Here is a 16133-nt window from a genome sequence, read left to right on the forward strand (position 1 = left end):
GTTTGGCAGGCAGGGACTCCCCCCTCCACGCCCCTTCCCCCCACCCCCAAATTTAGGCTCGGATGCTTTAAATGGAACACACATTCTCCTGTTTGTCTCAAGCTCCATTACACTTTATTGTTGAATTGGTTCTCTTAGCGACACCCAGAATCTTTTAAGTTCTCTCTTTCCCTGAACAGTTTTAAAAAAAAATTTTTTTTTTTTTTGGGCTGCACCTCGAGGCTTGTGGGATCTTAGTTCCCCAAACAGGGATTGAACCCAGGGCCATGAACCCAGGGCCATGAGAGTGAAAGCCTGGAATCCTAACCACTAGGCCACCAGGGAACTCCCCCTGAACAGTTCAAAAAATGGTCCTGAGTTCCAGATTAATTAAACCTGTTTTTACATTTGGCTTGGGATTTAGCTACTTACTTGTATAAATCAGATGATTCCTTATTCATTCTGTAAAAATAATAAAATTTAAAATTGTGTACTTCTTTAGAGTTTATGGGATGTTTTTATCTAATTCACTGGATCATCACAATAATCCCGTAGCCAGGGAGGTAGGTATTTTTCTCCATATTATGGACGGGAGGTAATATAGCCTGGTGATTAAGAGTATGGGCTCTGGGGTTAGACAAGTGGAGTTTGAATTTCAGCTTTAGTAATTACTAGCCTAGTCTCAGCTAATAAACCCACTCAGTTTCCTTGTCTGTAAAATGAGGAGGAGATACCTATCTTATAGGGTCATTGTGAGAAGTAAATGATTAATTCATACAAAGCAATTGGAACAGTACCTGGCATATAGTAAGTAGTCAATAAATTCTAACTGTGAAAACTATTATTGTTATTAATAGTATATGAAGAAATGGAAACTCAGAAAAGTTAAGCAATCTATCTAAAGTCACCTAGCTAGTTGGCAGGAGGGTTGGGGCTTTAATCAAGATTTGGAAGCTTCTGGTACTAGTTTCTTTCCTCTATATTTACCACTGAATTCCTCATGCATTCCGGGGGGACTGTACAATGAGTCATCCTTTCTTTCATCTTTCAACTTTCTTATCTTCATTTTCTTTTTGTTTCCTCCATTTAAAACTCATGGTTATTGTCTATCCAGTAATGAGATCCACATGTCAGAATTCAGCATGAGAGGTATCAGCAAAGTATAGGGATGTCTGCAGCCCTGCAGATGGACTCTCCTTGACACAGAGATGCTGGGGACTCCTGGGGTCCCTCTGAATTTCGTGGAGATAGGTAGTCTGGAAAAATTAACATATTTCTGTTAAAGTATACAGTTGTTGCCACACATTCAGAGGCTTTTAAAAACAATTAATAAGCATATACTTCTCGATGCCTTAGTTTCTTTCCTCTTAAGAGGGAGAATACTTAAATTTTGGTGATCTCATTTGTCATTTCACACCCCTCGGAGGTAGTGAAAAAAATAGGCTATGTTATTTGGTTATATTATTTGGCGGTGGGTAGGGGAGTAATAAAAGTCCAGTGTGAAAAGAACACAAACTTTGGAGTCAGGCAGATGAGGTTAAAATCCTGGCTTCTCCACTGTTTATGTCTCCAAGTCCCATTTCCCTCATCTGTATAATAAGGATAAGCAGAGAGTTGTTTGGAGGCCTAAAGGAGAGATAATGCCAGGTACTTAGCATGTAAGTATGACTGTTACTGCTGTTGTGGGGAGGTGACTTTTCACACTGGCCACTGTCACAGTTATGTAGGGACCCAGGTCTCCTCATTCCTCATGAATTGTGCGTGGACTTCTTCTCCTGGGTGTATTGTTTCTTTACATTTTAAAATCCAAGTGTTTTGACCTTTTGGTTACTAATTTATTTTTAATGTGCCTATTATGGAAGGTTGCCGGTTCTGGTGCGTTCATTAGGCCACGCACAATGCCCATTACGTCAAAATACCAAGCTTACCTCGTGTCATGAGGCAAAATTAATGTTAGTGAATCCAACAAGGAATATGACACTTACAGGATCTATCAAATGATGTTTGGGCAGCTATTCTCAGAAAGTGAAAGCAGCGGGTGTTTATTGAGTATTTACTATGTGCTCGGCATTGTGTGAGGTAGGGGGCACAAAAGAAACACCAATTTTATCTGTCTCTCACAGGACTGACGATTTTCTGGGGTAAATAGATGTGATTGAAACCTGACACTATTAAAGAGCAATAATGAACACCATGTGATTCAATCTTATTAGTTAAGTGGGCTCTGGTCTGGGCACTGCATGGGCTCTCATAGACTGATGGGTAAACACACAAGGAAGGCCACACTTAAAGCATGGTTTGTTAAATGAGCATAGAGTTTTATACAGGGAGCACAGAAGAGGGATTATGTGGAGTGTGTGTGCCTTTGGGTGGTGGTGAGGGCTCCAAGGGAGAGGTGACACTTGGCTTAATCCTGATGACGAGTGGGGGATGCTGGAGAGAGGAGTACTGAGTGAGGAGGACAGGATTTCACAGTTTTAAAGGCACTGAGAGAGCCTGGAGGTGACGAGGAACAGCATTTTTCCGGTGGTCTGAGCCTAGGGTTTACGGGGTTAGTGGTGGGAGAGCAGGATGGAGGTGTGAGCAAGGGATAAGTCATTAGAGATGTTGTGTACCACAGTGAGAAGTATGATCGTCAAGGCATTGGCAACCAAGCAAGCAAGAGATGATTATATCAGTGCTTCAGAATGATCACTCTAGGGGGATCTTCTAGTAAAACAGGTAAGAAGTAAAGGCTTGAATCGAGTCTTAGAAGAAAAAGAAAATGAATGAATGAATAGTAGGGTAAGTGGATGATACTGTTAGTTTTGTGAGGGTTTAGAGAAGCAGGATGCCATGGTGGGAACAGTATTTGAGGAAGACTCTGTGATGGAGGAAGATTTGAGTGGACTTGCCCATAGTAGGTAGCCAGTAAGCCGGATATTGAATGGCAATAGGATTTATATGAGAGAAGACAGGAAATAATACCAGGTTACCTAAATGTGTGAGATGGTCATGGAGACAAGTATAATTGGAAAAGAGTGGTAGATAATATGATTTCATGTGTAAACTGGTTGCACCTTTTGGAAAGCTTTGAAATGCCAGGTTGAGGAATTTGAACTTATTTCTAGGAAATAAGAAGCCATAGAAGGAATAGGAAGCCATAGAAGATTCTTAAATAGATATTTTGACATTTTCAGTTTGGGTTAGAAATGTGTTCATGTATTGGGCCTCTTCATCTTGATTGGAGGAAGGTGTGTCTGATGAGATGACACTAGTTCTGATTCTTACATTTAATGGAAAAGCCACAGAGGCAGCATTACTTTTGGACCGGGAAATAAGGTTGGATGACCTCACTTTGGCTGTGGGGAGACTGTGGAGTAGTCCACTGTTGGGAGACAAAGAGAGCTGAGGCAGAAATGAATGAGTGCCCATATGAGATTTTTGGTGATGCCAGTCTAGAGAGGGATGGAGCAAATAGAAAGATGGGAGAAACTGCTTGCCCTGTGGAGTCTTTTAGGGATAGCAAATACAGTCGGCCCTCCTTATATCTTCAGGTTCTGCATCTGCAGATTCAACCAACCATAGATCAAAAATATTCCAAAAAAAAGTCCAGAAAGTTCCAAAAAGCAAAACTTGAATTTGCTGCACACTGGCAACTATTTACGCGGCATTCACATTGTATTTACAACTATTTACATAGTATTTACATTGTATTAAGTATTATAAGTAATCTAGAGATTATCTAAAGTGTATGAGAGGATGTGCATAGGTTATGTGCAAGTACTTTGCCATATTATATACGGAACTTGAGCATCCTCAGATTTTGGTATCCTGTGGGGTCCTGGAACGAATCTCCTATGGGTACTGCGGGACGAGACTGTACACAACGTGCACAGTCAATATCTCATTCCAACTCATAGCAGACATTAATTGATCTTTGTATGTTTTCCTATTGAGCTTAATAGTAGTCTTGGAGTTCTTGTTAACCCAATGCTGCAGGCAGCTACCATCAGTTGATCAGAGCTGCACTGGAATTCAAACCCATATGTCATGTCTGGAGTAGGAAATGAATGAGCAATAGATTATGATATACTCACAGTGCAAATCAATTTTTACTTTTCCAGGTGGAACTTGCAGAAATCTGCGCCAAGAGTGAGCATTACATTGGCACTGAAGGAGGAGGGATGGACCAGTCCATATCATTTCTTGCAGAAGAAGGAACTGTAGGTGGCATTGAGCTATTTGGAAATATCCACCAGGGAATGTTCACCCAGAGAGGAAGGCCTTGAGATCCTCAGAGTGCTTTGCTTTTTTTTCTGGGCAGCCTATTCTATTAGGCTCTATTGTAGGATGGTATTTCTCAACTGCTTTGTAATTCAAGGCTGTCACCAGTTCACTGGCTCTGTTTCATGTTGATCACCTCTCCCTTAAGCTTCCAGAATCATACCTCAGGTGTCTAGGTTTCTTTTTTTCCCCCTCCTTCTAATTCATTGTTAGTATGCGATTTCTCAACTCCCTAGTTATTGGGACCTCTTTTCTCGCTCTTGTCCCAAATCATTTCATCTCATGGCATTTTCATAATCTCCTGTTGGTTTTAAACCCAAATGTTAGTTCTCTTACCACATATATTCACTAGTCCTCTTTTTTGTAATTTACTCTATGGTATCATTTTTCTCTGTCAACATTTTTGGGGCTTTAGTGGTAGGGAAAAGAATGCTGACAGGAAGCCAGGAATGAATTCCTTAGCCAATACCACTTCCCCTTGGTTATCAACTCCCATAGACAGAGCAGAGGTTTTCATAGTTGCCATAAACTGACCATTTCCAAAATAGAAACAGACATTTCTTTAAAATCTTTTCTTAGTTTTCCATCAGATTCCTACAGGCTTGGCTATTTTCCAAGAATACCTGGATTTCTTCTTATTAAGAGTATTTGTTGTTGATTCCCCTAAGCCAACGACAGGAGGCATGAGGAAATTTGGTTTAATGCTAAGAAAATACTGTGGGTCTTTTGGATGAGACCTGACAAGCAGACATGATGGCAAGAGTCCTGTTGTTAACATAAGTTAGCTGTAGAGTCTGAAAAAAGTCCAAATTCTTTGGGCTTGCAAAGTACTTCATGGTCTGACCCCTGCTTTACCTGCCCTCCGCTCAGTTCTATCCTCTCACCATGCCTCATCCCTCAAACACTAAGCTCCAGCTAAATTGCAATACCCAAAGCTCTATTAACACCTCATATTATTTTTTGCCTGTGAACTTGCTTATACTCTTCCCTCTTCTTGACATCCTATTTGGGTAAAGAAACCCTCTGTCTGTCCTACTTTTGCTTATCCTTTAAGTCTCAGTTTAGATTTCCCTTTTTTTCAGAGGCGCCTACACTAGGCTATATCTGATCAGGTGCTACAACTGTGTTTCTATATAGTGCCCTGTGCTTTGCTACCCTTGTAACACAACCTGGCAGTGTATTTGACTACTTGACTGCCTTTCCCACTAGATTGTAATCTCTATGAGGGCAGGAACAGTGTCTGTCTTGTTCACTTTTGTATCTCCAGTGCCTAGTACAGTGCCTGGAAGTCAGTAAATAATATTTGAATGAATAAATGAATGCATTTTTGGGAAAAATTTTTACTAAGATAAATAAATACATAAATGGTTAAACATTTTCTGAATTCTAATACATTATATCTCACCTGTCATTTTTTTTTCTCAATAGGCCAAGTTGATAGAATTTAGTCCTCTGAGGGCAACTGATGTGAAACTCCCAAGTGGAGCAGTGTTTGTGATTGCCAACAGTTGTGTGGAAATGAATAAAGCAGCAACTTCTCATTTCAATATCAGGGTGATGGAGTGTCGGCTGGCTGCAAAGGTATGAACTTGGCAAACTAGTGAAACTTGAAGTAGGCTTTCTCTTGTTCTTTTTCTCTTTGTTCCCTATTATTTTGTCTCTTTCCCTAAAATGTAGGGCAACATTCTGACTGCAGCAGTGTTCTAACTGAAGTTTTTTCGTACAGAGAAATTTGATTTCAAACTCAGGAGATAAATAAACGTATAGGTGTGCCTTGCAACCTCTAGCTATTTGGAAAGTATGTGAACTTCACAGTTGAGTCTTCTAGGGTGGCAATGGGGAGAAGAGGACAGCTCAACTTATATCTGTGTAGTACAGGCCATGGGTTAGGTCTACAGGTGGAGAAAGATAGTTGGAGGTGATTGATGGGAGGTGACCATAACTAATCTTGTTTCTTCGACAAAAGTGATGATAGCCTCAACCCTCCGTCCTCTCACATGCACCATTGGCCATCACTGTTCCCTCTAAAAATGCAGGCTTGGTGTCTACTAGGGAAACGCACACCAGAAGGGAGTCTTGACAGTTCTCTGTTCCACAGCTTAAAAGACACTTGCTAGTCAAGCCTTAAATCTACTTAGGAAGTATTCACTGAATACCTGTTGTGCACTTAGCATGAAGATATACAAAAGGATACAGGACATAAGAATAGAGTAGAGAGTAAAGGTTAGGGGGATTTGAAACAGGAAATGGTTAGTATTTGATCAGGTGGTATGTAAACAGGTGCTCTAAAAAGTGGCACAGAAATTAAATGTTATGTAAGATCTAGAATGGCACATGTTATGATTTAAAAGTTGGAGAGAACTGAGGCTGGGAGCTGGGGAGTAGAATCTTGGTCAGGAGCTCTACCATGCTTTCTCCCAGTCATCCTTCAAATAGCAGGTAGCATGATGGTTTACAAATTTAAATCTGATCAGGTAGTTCCCCTGCTTAACACCTTTCAAAAGCTTTCCATTTCATGGGAATAAAGTCAAAAGTCCTTATCACTTCCTGGAGAGAACTGCAAGATCCGATGTGTACCTCATCCTCTTCCTCTCTTAGCATCCCTCAGTCCCATCACACTCTAGCCATGATGCTCATTCTCACCGCAGGGACTTTGTACATGCCCAGAATGCTCTCCCCGCAGCCCTCTAGGAAGTCTCAGCCTAAGTGTCCCTCAGGAAAGCCTTCCTTGACTTCCTTACTCCCAGACTAAGGTGGGACTAAGGGTATGATATTTATCACAGTTGTTTGATGTCCATCTCTTCTTTCTGACTTGATTTTACCTGAGGGCCAAGACTGTCCATCTTGTTAACTCTTATATCCCCAAGGCCTGGTATAGTGCTTAGGCTGAAGTAGGCACAGGGTAAACATGTGTTGAATAAATGAATAACTATTCCCTGGGTTACCTGCCCTGTCATATTTATTTTGCTCAATTTCACAATTTTTTACAAGTGCATAGGGTGTGCCTAGCACTGGACTAGATACCATGGAGCTGTGTAAGGTGCAGTTATCCCTTGGGCTGACATACCACTTTGTCCCTTACTCCCATCCCCTGAAGTTGTGAAGTTGGGAATGGATGAGCCGGAAAATAAAAGTTTTTTTTTTTTCTGGAAAATTTTAGTGTTAAACATTTTTTTTAAATCATGATTTAAGTGTTTTAAATATGCAATTTACTTATTCAGATAATTTCTAAAAATTCTGTGAAAGAAATGTTTCAATATTAAACTCTTCTGATCAGTGCATATATGAGAAGAAGTAGTGCAGTAAACTTTTCAATGTCAAAGGCTTCAGTGAATTTTTTTCCCTCTTAGGGCAAACTTCTTTCAGGAGATGGAAGAAATTAGTGTCTTATTTGTTTAAGGGCTTATTCTTGTTGACTTTTTATTTTGAGGTATATGAGTAAGTGCTGCCTTCCTGAGGAGACCTCAAACATACACAACAGTGTTTTCAGAGTTTTATCACGAAATTAGATATCATCTATGAGACCCATAGGTGAGCCAAAACAAGTATGAGATGTGTGAAATGGGTTCATACTGTAACGACGCTTTTCCAAAGATGCAAGAAGAAAATGAGAAATAAAATTGTGGTGCTGAAGCTCTGTAGTGAAAGTTGTCAGGATGGGAGAGGGAGGTGTCTATTGGGAGTGAACTAGAAAAAGGGCTTCTCTTTCTGGAGCAGTAGCTGAAAACCTTAATCCGCTGCAGAACCTTTTGTTCTTGAGGCTGTCTTCTGAGTTTAACTGTATAACTCCATGTGCATTTTAGAGGTACTTTGGTCAGTGAAATTGGCTTTTTGCCATACACTCCTCCCAGTTGATGTAGATAAAACACATTATTTTAAGTACTCTGAATTTTTCTCTCTTTTGAAATATGGAAGAGAGAAAATTGAAAGGCTTTATCAAGATGCAGAATGTTTTCTAAATTATGTTGTGCTGCAAATCATGAGAATCCAAGGTTATATACAAAAGGGAAATATAGATAAAACTGCTAATATAGGCTCTGCAGATAGATCTTGATGCCAAGAATATGCTCTTGCCTAGGGAATATAGGCTGGAATTCTGCTAAGCTTATTTTAATTACAGTATGGTGCCATTCTTCCGTTTTCAGCAACGTGTGAATGAATATAATTTTTGTTTGGAAATGGTCTCATTAAATCAGGAAATAAACTCTCATGTAAAAAAGTAAAGAAGCTTGTCTTAATCTGAATAAACTTGTTGCTTTCAGACAATAAAAATGAAGTGTTAGTGGAGAAATGACAGATCAGGATAGTTTTTTTTTTAAGAGTATTAGTCATTTTATTTTTATTTATTTATTTATTTATTTATGGCTATGTTGGGTCTTCGTTTCTGTGCGAGGGCTTTCTCTAGTTGTGGCAAGCAGGGGCCACTCTTCATCGCGGTGCGCGGGCCTCTCACTATCGCGGCCTCTCTTGTTGCGGAGCACAGGCTCCAGACGCGCAGGCTCAGTAATTGTGGCTCACGGGCCCAGTTGCTCGGCGGCATGTGGGATCTTCCCAGACCAGGGCTCGAAACCGTGTCCCCTGAATTGGCAGGCAGATTTTCAACCACTGCGCCACCAGGGAAGCCCCCAGGATAGTTTTGAAAATGATTCTGATTAAGTAGAGCTCCACGTGGCAAAATTGTAATAAATAACACTTATTTTTCCTCTCCTCCTATTTCCCCAAGGTACCTTTTTGAAAAATGAGTACCTTTTGTATCTACTTAGCACAGGGAAGTACACTAAACCAATGAAGATGATTTTTCTTTGTTTTGCTTTAATGTTGATAATTTCTTCTGTTCTTAAGTCTCCTTTCTCTCCCTCTCTCTCTCTCTTCCTCCCTGCTCCTCTCTAACAGTTTCCCCAAACTAATTAATGCAGATTCATTAAAAGTCAGAGTCTTACAGAGGCATTTGAACTAAAATTTAAAACATTTCAAGGCAAACACAATAGAGATTTATAATTATTATTTGCGTAAATGATTCTCTTTTTTTGAAATTTATTTTATTTATTTTTTTCTACAGCAGGTTCTTATTAGTTATCCATTTTATACATATTAGTGTATACATGTCAATCCCAGTCTCCCAGTTCATCACACCACCAAATGATTCTTTTAAGTGAAGCACATTTTTATGTTCTTAAATTAAAAAGGAGCCAGAAATCTTTAATGAGCACAACATTTTTCATATTTTATACATATTCAGTGGCTTAAACTTTTCCAGAATTGGGGGACTTCCCTGGTGGCACAGTGGTTAGGAATCTGCCTGCCAATGCAGGAGAGAGGTTTGGAGCCCTGGTCTGGGAGGATCCCAGATGCCACGGAGCAACCAACCCCGTGCGCCACAACTACTGAGCCTGTGCTCTAGAGCCTGCGAGCCACAGCTACTGAGCCCACGTGCCACAACTACTGAAGCCCACGCGCCTAGAGACCGTGCTCCGCAACAAGGGAAGCCACCGCAATGAGAAGTCCGTACACCACAACGAAGAGTAGCCCCCGCTCGCCACAACTAGAGAAAGCCCACGCACAGCAACGAAGACCCAACGCAGCCAAAAATTAACAAATTAAAAAAAAAAAAACTTTTCCAGAATTGCCTTATGTCGATAAAAAAGAGTATCCCTTAATTATATTGAGGGATAAAATGTGTGATGCTGATAATAAGTATTATGGGAAGTCAAAAAGGGAAGGGAAATTATGCTGTTGCATTTTGCATACCCTGAGCTCCTTGTGGCAACACGTGAAGCAACGAAGGAGAGGGTTTCATGTGGTCCTTTGACGCTTCAAGGAAAATTTACAGTGTGATTTTTTACAGAGCGTGTCTGGTCAGCGGCCATCACTCATCCAGTTTTTTTTTTTTTTTTTTTTTTTTTTTTTAGCTCCTGCCACTTAGTGGTCAATATGGAGCTTATTCTTTGTCGGGTGAGGAGAAGTGGGTATAATATTCTCAGGGCTTCTGCAGTTTTCTTGAATTTGAGTGGGGGAAAACCAAACACCCAGGAACGTAGCCAGTTTCATGCAGCCTATTGATTGAGTTGAGCTCACTCTGCCAGGATGCTGGCGTGGAGTATCCCAGGACGGTGAGTCCTGGCTGCACGCACACACTGGGGAGTAGGGTTGATGTGTTTAGTGGAACCAGGTGTAGCAGGACCTTGAGTGCTGTGCTGAGGATCACCCAGGCTTGGTCCTGGAAGTGCAAATGTTAGCAAGGTATTCTAGAAATGTTAAGCTGGCAGCAGGAGCTTTTGTTTGGTTGAAGAGAAGTGGGTCTTAAAGTGTCAGTGGGGATGGGATAACAAGAGAGGGATACGAAAGAAGCTCTGACTGCACCTAGTAAAGGGTCGGGTATAAGGCTCTCTGTGACTGGGTTTCTGTCTTCCTTTTGGCTTAAATGCCATGACTTTGAGGAATGAGCACCCTCCCCACTTCCATTATGTTAAATGCCCTTTTATATGCGCTTGCGACATCCTGTATTTTTCCATTATAGTAGTTTATCACAAATGGAGTAAGTTCTTCACTCTATAATTATTAATTGATGCCTGTCTCCTCGGGTTGACTCTGAGCCCCGTGCAGTCAGGAGCCGTGAGTGCTTCCTACACTGCAGTAAACACGCATGGCATGCAGACATGCGCACGTGAAGACTAAGTATTGGGTCGAAAAGGGCTGTAGTTTTAAGCTGAAATGATGGGTGGAAAGCATAGTGCTGCCCCTCATAGATATGGGGAAGGTAGGATGGAAGGTGATATGAAAGTGGGAGGTGATGATACATCCCCATGGAATTTTCTTATAAGTGGTTAGAAATTTGAGGTTGGAATGTTTCTCTTGGCTTGGACAATAGTCTTTCAACTATTTTGAGAGAATAGTTGAAACCAAGGACTGAGTTCAGTTTGCTGAGGGAGAGAATGTGGCAAGAGAAGAGCAGAGGGCTGGGGGTTAAATTTGGGAGATGGCTTCAATAATAATGAAAGGAGAAAACTGAGTCATGGGTGGAAATGTAAGGACCAGAGAGGTGAGAGGGAAACCGGGAAAATTCAGGGCTACACAGGCCAGTACAACAGGGAATCTGAAGAAGCTAGGTAGTGAAGAGTGCTGGCAGCCAGTGATTCATAAGGAATAAGAGGACTGAGAGAAATCCCATGGCTTTGGAAGTGGTTCTGGAGATAAGAAAGACCTTTGGGAGGCCATATTCAATAGTTAGAGTGGCCACTGAGGACCCAGAAGCAGTGACTATGGGTCACTGATTCTAGTTGTCGGACAGTAAAAGAGAAGGAGGAATTAAGAGCAGTAGCTTTAGGAATAAGAATTTTATGACAGGAAACACCTGTATACGTTTGAAGGCATAGGAGAAGTGTCATGTGGGAAAGAACTAGCTACAGAGGCATTATCTTATTTAATCTTCACTGTAGCTTGTGCGGTAGCCATTAGGTGTCCCATTTTACAAACTGGGAATTTCCAGCCAAGGTAGGCTGTGACTTGTTTTAAGTTAAGTGCAGGAGTCCAGGTCTACCTTTAGCCCTGCTCTTTCCATTGTGCCCCTTAGGAGTTAGGTGTGCATGAAATCCGGAGCACCATGCTTAGGGATGCCTTAGAAAAAAGACAGGCTGTGCTGAGGGCGCGGTGAGGATTGTAGTAGAGTCATTCTGCACCGTTGTGCAGATTTCTTCAGATTTATTCTGTGGCCTGCAAACTAATACGGAGAACGTGGAGAGTGGGGATGACCAACACTGGGGAAGGTCAACATTGTGAATGTGTTCATGATGGTTATGAGCGGAACATGGGCACGGAAGTCACTGTGGAATGGCTTCCATGAAGTTGGAAGAGGGTGAGGGGGAGATAAGCAAAAAAAAAAAAAAAAAAAAAAAGTATCCACAAAACAGTTATGTATGATCCCATTTATGTCAAACTATATGTGTGTACGTATGTAAGAAGTATGCATAAAAAATGTATCATAGGATATCAGATGGGAGATTGGTGGTTATCTTATTGGGATGATTACAGGTGATTTATTTTATACTTTGTAATTTTTGTAAACTTCAAATTGTTATGTGTTTCTTCAAATTTTAAAAATAAGCATGGATGATTTATAGAACCCAAACCAACAACAACACAGCTGCTTTTGTTGTGTGGAAAACAACTTGTCAGAGAAGGGATTTGAAATATTATCCTTTGCTGACCTGGTGAGGAGAAAGACTTGACACTTTTCCGTTGACTTGTTAATACTGCAAAATGCAGTGAGAACGTCCGAGAGAGGTGGGTTCTGACAGACAGGCTCCTGAGTTAGAGTCTGTATCTTAGCACTCTCCTGCCACACCCTCTTAATAGAAGCCCCAGAGACCCTCTCAGACTGAGGATGTCTTCCAGCTGCAGGAGAGCACTGAGTTTGCACAAGAGACAGCCTGGAAGCCTGGGGAGCTAACACCCTTGGAATCAGCCCTCAATCAATGGTGGATGAGAGTTAGCGGGTAAATATCTGAGCTTTCTTGTCTATGCGTAGGACACATCCGAGGTTTATACATACAGGTCCCAGAGGGTTCAGCAGGCCCCGCTTCACCTCTCACATCACTGAACTTCATCTTGGCTTCTCTTCCTGTCTCATTTTCCACTCCTCTACCAGCACTTCTCTGTATCACCCTCTCCCCCTAAATTCTTGTCTCAGGGCCTGCTTCCGAGAGAAACCAACCTAAGACAGGGTCCTAGTGCTATTTATCTACCTCTTTCCGTGACTGTGGACAAAATATTCCTTGTCCTGCTTTCTTGTCAGCCAGGCTCAGGAACCTCCCAGGAATGGAATTGGAAATAAACACCTAATGTTTGTAGTGGTGAAAAGAAAATGGTAGATGTTGACAAAGAACTGCTTTCACTTATATCCCCACCCTGCTGCTGAGTGAGGAACTTGTCACAAAATGACCCATAGCCCTGCTTCACAAATGTGAAGTAGGGCCAGGCGACAGGGCTGTGAGTGGCAAATTCCCTCATGAAGTTCTGTCTTGGGCAACAGATCTTACCCACCCACTTCCCTCATGTGCAAGTCATCTTTCTGTTTCCTGGGCCAAATTTTAAAGGGCTTAAGCAGCTTTCCGATTTTACTCCCACAATGTAGTGCACTACTCAGCGACTCATGGCTGTGCAGCTGTCCTTGAGGGCATGTGGTAGGTTTCATTCTTAATTGAAATACACACCCAATTGGCCATGTGGACCCTCCAGCTGAGAGCTAAGCAGGCCGAACAGCAAACTGGGATATTGCTAGAGTGAATGTTACTGCCTCTGCTTGTGGAACAAAAGTGCATTGGGAGGCTGCCTTTGAAAACAGCTTTGTAGGCAGCAGGCAACCCTCAAAGACTTTCTCCCCACACGGTCCTGGGCCAGTTTCCTGGGATCAAGTGCCTGAGGCAAAGTGACTTGTTCACGTGAGGTCAGGGTTGGGAACTTGGAGATGGTGTTTACCGCAAGGTTCTTAGGAAGAGCCCATTCTCATCACTTGGGGGTCGTTCTTTGATTTTTTTTCCATTTCCTTCTTATTTTAGAAGGAACCCATCTATCAAAGTGTTTTAAATCACTGGAATGTTCACTTCTAACACAAAACTTAGTTTGTATTTAGAAACCATTTCTAAAACTTGAGTGGTGATTTGAGCTAAAATGAGTAGTGTGACATAGATATCAAGCATAGCCCATTGAGAATGTGGCCTTGGGGAAGCAAGAAAGAGGTACAGGACACGGGTTAAATTTCCAACTCTGTTCTTACTAGCTAGGTGACTTTGGGCAAGTCACTCTCATCTCTTAAATAGGGTAATAATACCTGTATCACAGAGCTGTCAAAGCTGAAAAGAAATAGAAAGCACATTTAAATCATACAGCATTATACAAGTGTGAATTATTTCTGTTAACTTCATTGTATACCTCAGTTGGATTTGGATCTGTGTTTCGAGGAAGTGTAATTCTAGGAGATCATACACTTCAGCTCTTTTTCTGTATAAAATAAATATATTGTATGTTTTTCTTTTGTTTTATGTATGTCTATAAGTTTTCTGAAATTATTTTTGGAATACACTGGAATAGAGACCATGAATGAATGAGTTGAATGAATGAATGAGTTAGTCTATGGAGGTGTCAATCTAGCACTGCTAATAAACATTAAATATGCTAAGCAAACAAGGTCAGAAGAAAGGTCTTAGCTTGTATCCTTGCTTTAAAAATGGCACCATGTTCTGTGAAATAACTGAACAGAAAAATGTAATTCTATTGTCTTTTTCACCAGTTCTGCCTTAAAATCATTAACTCCTTTCAAATGTATGAGCCAGAGTTTTAAAAAGAGGATTAATAAATATAAGAACTACTGTTATTAACATTCTTCAGAAGTGAGTGGCCTTAACCAAGTACAATGGTCTTTTGGTAAATCTGCTTCCTGTCAAAAAGAAAGAAAATCAAATCATCAGCATAATAGAAGAGTAAATCAGATGCACATTTACCCTTCTTTTGTTTGCTCCTTTTTGCCGTTTGTGCAGTCTGCACCTGTGGTCCTCACACCTGGGGAATGAATTTTGTAGACCCCAGGGTGAGAGATACCTTCACTGCTGTTTTGATTTTCACCTGCTCCTGAAGGGTGGTTTGGGGAAAATGAGGGACACACATTCTGGAGTGCGGTTCCCTTGAGTGGACCAGGTTACAAAGGTTTGGTTTATATCTCACCCTCTGCAGTAGATTGAGGGGGTGCCTCAGGGCGCAACTGGAAGCCAAACTCTTTTCTTGAGGGTGGAGAAACATACAGCTCTACTACCACCAATGACCTAATGCAGTGGTGTTTCGTAAGGTCACCAATGAGGTTTTCATTTAAAATCTGGGACTTGACTCCAAACGCCCAGATACTTAAATTCATTAGCCATTTCAAAGAGGCATGTTGTAAACAGGAAGTGCTCAGATGAAATCGGGCATGCAGTGCCCACCTCAGGACCCAGATCATGTGAGATTTGAATAGTTTTCTGTAGACTTTATGGAGAGTGGTGTACTGGGTATAAACTGAATAGGGACAAAAGGACAAAATTATTCAAAGAAATAGCCCTGAGGGAAAGTGGTGACAGGCAAAAAAATCAGTGGGGGATTAGTTTTTTTAGGAAAAATACTCAACTAGCCTGTGAGTGTCACACAAGCATGTTTAATTTCAAACATCTGAACCGAGTGTGCATTTTCAAGCAATGGTGGGAATTGTGGATAGGTTGAATGGAAACAAAAAAGCTTAAAGTTGAATCTGGCTCATTAAAATCGTGCATATCAATATCTGAAATGAAAACTGACCATTATCTTGGTTTGAAATTGCAGCTCCTAGCTAAGCACAAATGCTTGCCATGGGAGGAAGTATTGCGGCTGGAGGAGGTGCAGGCCAAGCTGGGGGTCAGTCTGGAAGAAATGTTGTTGATCACAGAAGATGCCCTTCACTCTGAACCCTATAGCCCTGAGGAGATCTGCAGGTGTCTGGGAATTAGCCTGCAGGAACTCAAGACCCAAATCCTGAGTCCAAACACTCAAGACGGTGAGTCTGCTGGAGAAAATAAGGGCATGGGTTGTTTCCCCACTCACAGATGGAAAGTTTCCGATGTCCCCATGGATTATACTGATTTTGAAGCATGCTTGAGGGAATTTGGAGAACATGTGTGTTTCGGCAAACTTAATTATCTAGATTCTTGGCTTCATTAAATTCATTCATTCATTTATTAACAAACATTTCCTGGTTTGCTATATGCCAGATTTTCTGGCGAGGCAAAGGTGAGTAATACATACTTCCTGCCCTCAAGAAGTTCGTAATTCACCATTGTAATTCTCCCTCTCTGGCCTATGCCAACCACAGAATTACAGTGGGTAGGGGA

At 41.4% G+C, this 16133-nt stretch overlaps 1 protein-coding gene across 14 annotated transcripts in view; it reads left to right on the plus strand.

Annotated features, from left to right (window-relative positions):
- Positions 1-16133, plus strand: part of GALK2 (galactokinase 2) — a 139722-nt gene that overhangs the window by 79229 nt on the left and 44360 nt on the right. For all 14 annotated transcript variants that reach the window (XM_082387939.1, XM_082387943.1, XM_082387944.1 and 11 more), the window contains 3 exons: positions 4086-4184; positions 5674-5826; positions 15589-15799. In XM_082387939.1, the coding sequence (XP_082244065.1) occupies positions 4086-4184; positions 5674-5826; positions 15589-15799 (463 nt within the window). The remainder of the gene's footprint in view (positions 1-4085; positions 4185-5673; positions 5827-15588; positions 15800-16133) is intronic.

Source organism: Balaenoptera borealis (assembly GCF_965194805.1).
Source record: "Balaenoptera borealis genome assembly, chromosome: 3".
Classification (NCBI taxonomy): Eukaryota; Metazoa; Chordata; class Mammalia; order Artiodactyla; family Balaenopteridae; genus Balaenoptera; species Balaenoptera borealis.